General features: G+C 34.3%; 2 protein-coding genes across 6 annotated transcripts in view; one reads left to right on the forward strand and one right to left on the reverse strand.

Annotated features, from left to right (window-relative positions):
- LOC124419840 (cyclin-dependent kinase inhibitor 1C-like) overlaps nt 1-7,401 on the reverse strand; it is a 35,655-nt gene extending 28,254 nt beyond the window's left edge. For 3 of the 5 annotated variants that reach the window (XM_046950632.1, XM_046950634.1, XM_046950633.1), the window contains exons 1-2: nt 6,990-7,167; nt 437-771 (exon numbers count right to left, since the gene is read on the reverse strand). In XM_046950632.1, coding sequence (XP_046806588.1) covers nt 437-767 — 331 coding nt within the window. In that variant the 5' untranslated portion in view covers nt 768-771; nt 6,990-7,167. Of the gene's footprint in view, nt 1-61; nt 772-6,644; nt 6,779-6,989; nt 7,168-7,238 lie in introns of those variants that run through there. The other 2 variants (XM_046950631.1, XM_046950630.1) reach the window with 2 other exon arrangements.
- The window catches only part of LOC111688377 (myosin-I heavy chain), a 1,083,699-nt gene that overhangs the window by 932,477 nt on the left and 143,459 nt on the right, over nt 1-7,763 (forward strand). The window lies entirely within an intron of this gene.

A 7,763-nucleotide genomic window follows, 5' to 3' on the forward strand; every position in this document is an offset into this window, starting at 1 on the left:
TTTTCTTTCATAGACTTTTAAATGTCACGTTCGTCACGTTGAAACAGAATTTATCCCGATAACTTTTAAGTTGTCATTCAGAAGTATTTAAGACTTTGAATCTAAATCTAGTTTAGTATATAGAACTCAATTTAAAATAAAAAAAATTATTTGAACCGGGGTTATTTTTTATAGAATTTCATAAATTTTCTCAAGTGCAACCTTCGAATTGTGAAATATTGTTATTTAAAAAGATGTGATATTTATGCAATTTATTCAATAAGGTGATAGTTATGATTTTTAGTTAATAAGTGGAAGAAAAAGCACAAAACTTCAACAAATGATATTTTTAAGAAATGTATGGAAAAAAGTGACTTTCGTATCGGCTTTCGTAGCTTCTGCACGTGACTCAATTTTCGGAAGTGCGCACATTTATAAAGGGGATGTTTACTCTTACATTGAAGGCATTTGGACTTTGAAGATTCCGAAACTTTCGAACCCGAGTATTCCTTTTTCGATGACTTTATTGTTGGTGGAGCTGCTGCTGTATCTGGACAAGCGATCATTAAAGCAGGCAACTCTGGTGCTAAAGCAGATGCCAAAGTAGGTGTTGGAGTAGGGGTTGGAAATGGTGTTGGAGCAGAAACTGGATCTGGTATTGCAGCAGGGGCTGGAACAGGAGCTGGATCAGCTACTGTAGCCACCTTAGATCCTTGGTCCTCTACCTCCATTACTTCCTTGTCGGACTCTAAGAGCGCATCTTCCATTGCAATGGTTAAAGCGTCCATGGTACTAGGAACAAGGAAAATTATTTAATATTTTAATTTAATATAGTTTCATTAGGCAAAACAACTAATTTTGTGATTGGTCGCTCTGGCAAAAATGTTCTAAAATCCCTTTCTAGTTCACGAGAAGCTTCCACAAATCAGGAATCTATCAGTTGATAAATCTGAAGTAACTTCCAAATGAATGGCTTTAGTCGCAAAACAGACAAAAATACAAACGTAGGCCTTTAAAGTTTGACACGATATTATTCAAGTTTCTTATGTCCAGTTGTCGTAAATGGTCGGCCTATCTGAGTTCGTTCGGGGAGTAATGCTGCCATTATTTGGTTACAGGTGCGCTTACGGTCAAGAATACACCGTTTGCACCGATTAATAACAGCTCGAACTAGTGTTTTTAGTGGAGGTACCCAATATTCGATCCTTAAGATCCTGATCATTAACTGATTTCCACCGTGGATAGAAATCGTATGTACGAACTCAATCAAAAGACGGGTGAAGCGACATGAATATGGCAACAATATGGGATGCCGTTCGCTATAGACTAACGAAGGTGATTTTGTCAAACGACCATTAAGTCTCATAACACCCTCATTATCCAGAAATGGATTCAAGATCAATAAAGGACTTTTCGAAGATAGTGGTCTTTTATCCAAAATACATTGGTATTCTTCGACAAAATTTACTTTTTGAGCCAAAACTGCCAATCGCAGTTTTACTTTCTTAACCTCAATGTTTGTCACAATGGTAGTCTCAAAGGAATTTCGATTTTTATGAGCCGGGTGAGTATTATAGAAAAATCTAAATACATAGGCTAACACTCGAATTGCCCTATCAAGAGAAGAAAATCTCTCAAGAATGTCTTCATAATTCGAAAAAAATGAAGCATGAGATTTTACTACACAAGCCTTTTCCCGAAGCCAATTTGGACCATGCCACCATAGATTGTTCTGTGTTAAATCAGAGGGTGAAATACCCCGACTTCCAAAGTCTGCTGGGTTGTCGTCAGATTTGACATGGTGCCAATTATGTCTTCCGACCACTTTGGCTACAAAGGTTGCCCAGCCAAGCAAGGACGATTATAGAATTAGTCCAACAATATATTTGACATAATGGAATGTCAATTTCGAATAATACGGATTTTAAAAGATCCGTCGCAAGAACTGGGAGCTACTTTTGTTTTAGCAGTTAACAAATTTGTATAAATTTCGCCATTAGGTCTTTCGACTCAACCCCTGCATAAGCTTTTTCAGATGCATCTGAAAAGACATAAAGCTACATTGTAGAATTAGGAATCTGAATATCGTTTACTTCATTATATGAAGCAGCAAATTTTTGCCATTCGGCTTCAGTAGCGGGCTTAAGAGCTGCGTCCCAATCTATCTTTTCTTGCCAAACCTACTGCATTATAATCATAGCGATAATAATGACTGGTCCTAACCATCCAACAGCGTCAAATGTAACTTTCCTTTCGTGTGACTTGATCGCATCGAAATACGATCCACATTAAAATAAAACGTGTCAGAATGAGCATTCCACTGTAACCCAAGAGTTTTTGAGCTACTTGACTCAATAAATGTCAATAGTTTGGCATCTACTAAATGCTCAACGGGTATACCAGATAAGATGGCTTTCTCATTCGATGTCCATTTCCTAAGAACAAACCCCGCTGATGCTAAAGCCGCTATAAGTTGATTTCGAGCGATCAAAGCGGTTGGGATCTCGTGAGTTCCAGTTAATACGTCATCGACGTACATACATTTCCGAAGTATTTTCGCCGCTAGAGGGTACTCAGCTTCGGAATCTTCAGCCAGTTGTACCAAGGTACGGATGGCAAGATAAGGTGCGCAATTAACACCCAAGGTTACAGTCTGTAACTCATACTCTTGTATTTCCTCCGTCGGAGAATCACGAAACAAAATTCGTTGAAATGGAGTATGAGAACTATCAAGTCTAATCTGGCTATACATTTGTGTTATATCACATTTAAACACAAATCTAAAAAAGCGCCAGCGTAAAATCAGGAGAACGAGATCTGCCTGTAATGTGGGTCCCACAAATAAACAATCGTTAAGACTGTTGCCGTTAGAGAGCTACGGTACTCAAAACAATTGAAGAGTCCAAAGGCGTGCCAATATAAATGGAACACGATTTCCTTGATATTACAGAATTCGCCTGGTTGATACCAGATATTTGAGCATTCGTCGATTTTTAAACGATTCTGTACTCTTTCGGAAATAAACGATGATTCCGAAGCAGGGTCAATGAGAGCACGAGCTGGGTACGTCATACCCTGGTGATGAATATTCACCATCGCTGTTCCTAACAATACGGTTTGGTTTTGCGAAGTATAAAACGCCTGTCTATTAATAGGAGCTGAAGTGCTAGAGCTGTTAGATGTTGCTACTTGAGAAGAAACTGTGGGTATATATAGAGCAGCATGTGATAAAGCACTTGTGCTCGGACCCGAATTAGAAGTTCTAAAACTTCCATTTGAATCTTCTGAAGTAGGCACATTTCTATGTAACATAGTATTATGCTTCTTTTTACAAATAGAACAAAAATGCAGACTCTTGCAATCTTTCAATTCATGATTTCGTGACAAACAATTGATGCAATAGTGATGTTTCTTAATAGTCGAGAATCTGTCCATTACCGAAAGTTTTTTAAATCTCTTACAATCCCGTAGAAAATGGTTTTGATTCTTAAATAAAATGCAAGAAAGGGAAGAAGATGAAGTGGCATGGTGCGAATTTGTCTTTTATACTTTGTTCCCATAAGGTAACAGAGTTATCGGGTAGTCGTTGAACACAAATGAAAACAATTATCGGATCCCAATTTTCTGTCGAAACTTTATATATTGATAAGGCCGAAAGACAACTGTTTATACCTCTTTTATGGACTTGAGACCTTCAGAGGTTTCCTTTTCAAAAATAGGAAGATTAAAAAGTGATTTAAGTTGGTTGTTAACCAACATACGTGGATTTTCGTAAGCAGCCCTAAGGCTATTCCACGCCATATCAAATCCTAAATGCGAAATAGGATATTTAGTTACTATTTCCTTTGCATCACCACTAGTCTTACGTCCTTTCTATGTTGGTAAGACGAGTATTATTTACGTTTAAACAGTAAATAAATCCCTAAAAGGTCTCAACATCACAGGGCGGTACTACTAAACTATCGTGAGTTTCCGTATAGTTCTGGCTAACTACTGGAAAATCACTAATCTTTTGAGCTTGGGCATACGTGTGCAATCGTTCTTTAATATTCGATAAACAGTTAACGAATGCATTATAAGTCGCGTGATACTTTGATGAGACGACATCTATATCATTAGGTTCTGTTGTGTCCGAAGTAGCTAAATAGTCTAGATATGTCTGATAGGTTGACATAACTTCGTTCATTAAAACCTTCAATTCATCGGAATGAACCTCTAAGCTAAAAACAGTGAGTCTTTCCTCCCTAAGATTGTTCATATTAGCTTCAAAGCTTATGAGAGCATCAGAAGCTCTAATAAAGAGAGCAAGAGCAGGCACAGACATAGTTATTTTAATATAAATGCGATTTAATAAATAAATTTAATAATTTATTTCAATTAAAGACTTCAATTTATCACGATTTATTATTACGTAACGTATTTAAATTGTACAAAGGAAACAAATAATTTAATAAAAATTGCAAATTTGATACAAATTTTTTTAAAAACTGTGAAAAAAAGTATTTAAATAATAACCAAATTTAATATTAGTCAAACTGACCGACCGTAGGGTAACAACTCAAAACGGAAAAAAAGCAGTTAATGGTATGTATGTATATAAAGATTATGTACAAGGTACATAAACATAAACTTATTAATTTATTTCACTTTTTTGTTTTATTTATTATATTTATTGTTATATTTAATTTTTATACCCGCCATCAAAAAAGATGGGGGGTATATTGATTTTGTCATTCCGTGTGTAACACATCGAAATATTGCTCTAAGACCCCATAAAGTATATATATTCTGGGACCTCGTAAGATTCTAAGACGATCTAGCCATGTCCGCCCGTCTGTCTGTTGTTGGCACGATAGCGTCCACAAAATAAGAGATATTGAGATGAAATTTTCCCAAAATATATTTTATTGGTCAGAAATGTTTGGTATTAAAAATGGGCAAAATCGGTCAACGATTTCACATAGCCCCCATACAACTGTACCCCCCCCGGAATATTGTATAAATAGCTTCAAATATTCACAAATTCGTTGTTTATGATGCAAATACCACAAAATTTCGCATAGGTCAGTTTTTTGAAAAATATTTCTGCATTATGGCGGACATAGGACCATAATTGGCCCTACCCCCCATATAAGGTCCCCTTTAAAAAATGACTAAATAGCTGATTAATGGCTTAAAAATGGGAATATAGCGATGAAATTCGACACACATAAGTTTCATGCAAGTCAATATCTCTCAACCAAATTTTATGTATATGGGTCCATAATTGAGCCTACCCCCTATATAACGTCCCCTTCAGAAAATGACTTTAACGCTCATTACTCGCTTACTCGCGATGAAATTTGACATAAGTAAGTTTTTTACTAGCCAAAACCTCTCTATGAAATTTTATGTGGATCGGTCCATAATTGACCCTACCCCCCATAAAAGGTCCCCTTCAGAAAATGACTTTAACGCTCATTACTGGCTTAAAAATGGGAATATAGCGATGAAATTCGACACACATAAGTTTGGATCGGTCCATAGCTGACCCTACCTCCCATAAGAAGTCCCACCATAAATTTTTTTAATGCTCATTATTGGCTTTAAAATCGGATTATAGCAATGAAATTACACAGAAGTAAGATTTATACAAGTCAAAATTTACCAAATTTTATGTGGATCGGTTCACAATTGACCCTTCCCCCCATATAAGGCCCCCTTCAGAAAACGACTTTAATGTTAATTATGGGCGTAAAAATGCGAATATAGAGAAGAAATTTGACATAAGTATGTATCTTAGGAACCAAAACCTTTCCACCAAATTTTATGTGGATCGCTCTATAATTGACCCTCCCATATAAGGTCCCCTCCATAAAACTACTTTAACACTCATTACTGCCTTAAAAATACGAGTATAGCGATGAAATATCACAGAAGTTTTTCATAAGCCAAAATCTCTTTACCAAATTTTATGTGGAACAGGCCTTAATTGACCCTAACCCCAACATAAGGTCCATATCAGAAAATACTTTAAGACCCATTACTGTCTTAAAAATACGAGTATGGTAATAAAATTCGACTCAATTAAGTTTCTTGCCAGTCAAAAACTCTTAACCTAATTTTATGTGGATCGAGCCTTAATTGACGCTAGGCCCCTTCAGGAAATGACTTTAAAGCTCAGTACTGGCTTAAAAATACTAGTAGATTTATGAAATTCAACATAAACTAGTTTCGTGTAAGCTAATATCTCTATTTCTTTTATAGGAACCGAAATCACTCTATCAATTTTTATGAGGATCAGTTCCCCATATAAATTCCGCCCCAGAAATGACGCGAAAAATACGAATACCGCAATGCAACTCGACATAAAACAATTTTGATTTAAAATCTCACTACCATATTTTATGACCTTAGTGGCTTCAAAATACAAGTAGATCGATGAAATTTTAAACAAATAAGGAACTGAAATCTTCCTACAGACTTTAATGAGAATTGGTCCATATATGTATGTATAAATACCCCTACTCTCCCCGATTAATGGACCTCTTTCAAATATTACCCTGATGTTCTCATTAATATCGATATATAATAATAAAATATTCAAAATATCAAAGTTCATTTATATAACAGTGATTTGATGGTGGGTATAAATGATTTGGCATAGCCGAATATAACACTCTTACTTGTTATTATTTAATTAATATTTTTTCACACACGATTTTATTAAATTTATTTTTCGCACTTTCTTAAGTATTTTTTAATTTTATTGTATCTTCACTATATCTGTCCGTTTATGTAAACAAATGCACGGTAGATATATTAAGCACTGACAAAAGGGTAGTCAATAATGTAAAAAAAACAGTTGGCAAAGATTTCAATTACAATAGTACACAAGAAAGATATCTGTGTATGTTTGAATATAAATTTAATAAACAAGACTTTTGTTCTTTTGTCTTTCTTTTATATTTATTATTTATATGCACTTTAAATTTCTTTGTAATAATAATTCAAATTCAAAGATTACGCACCTTATAAATCCAAAGTTTTTATTAATGTTGGTGGTTAAATTGGTGGTTTTTTCTTTCGAAGAAAAGATGGCGATCTTAAGAAAAAACAAAATACACAAGAAAATTAATTTGAGTGCTTCAAATAATCCGGCTTCAAAAATTCGGCTCGATCGGACCAAATGTTTATGTGTGTGCAAAAAAAGAAATAAAAACACAAGAAAGAGTTAAGTTTTTTTCAATAAAAAGTTTATTTATTAAATTTATCTTAACCTTAAAGATTCTCAATAGGGGTTGTGCACTTAACCAACTGGTTGTAATGGCGTTCACTTAACAAGTGTTTTAAAAAAAACAAAAAAACTATGCAACTAGTTGCGAATTACGTTATACCGTTTTTACTAGTTAGAGTTTATCTCTACACTTTTTCAAAGATGAAAAAAAAAAGTAGTTAGATAAATCCTAACGTAGTATAAAGGGAATAGAAAATAAGGTTTCAAATTAATTTCTAAAACTTAACTTCAAAAATTTAACTTGTCATTGCCCCAATAATAATATTATTTTTTGTAATTTTTATTTTATTTTCAGAAAATGGATACCTCATCAACAGTTGGAGAAAGTGATATGACAGATATTACAGAAATTGATGAAATTGGAATAAATAATAATCTAAAACTGCGTTATGAAAACGATATTATATATGTATCCTTTTTTATTAAAAAGAAGTTTTAGTTTTATGGCTCCATTAAAGGACCTAACTGGTAAGAATGTATAAGTTGAAGCATTTAACTAAACACAGTT

The sequence above is a fragment of the Lucilia cuprina genome, chromosome 4 (genome assembly GCF_022045245.1).
Source record: "Lucilia cuprina isolate Lc7/37 chromosome 4, ASM2204524v1, whole genome shotgun sequence".
In the NCBI taxonomy this organism is placed as follows: domain Eukaryota; kingdom Metazoa; phylum Arthropoda; class Insecta; order Diptera; family Calliphoridae; genus Lucilia; species Lucilia cuprina.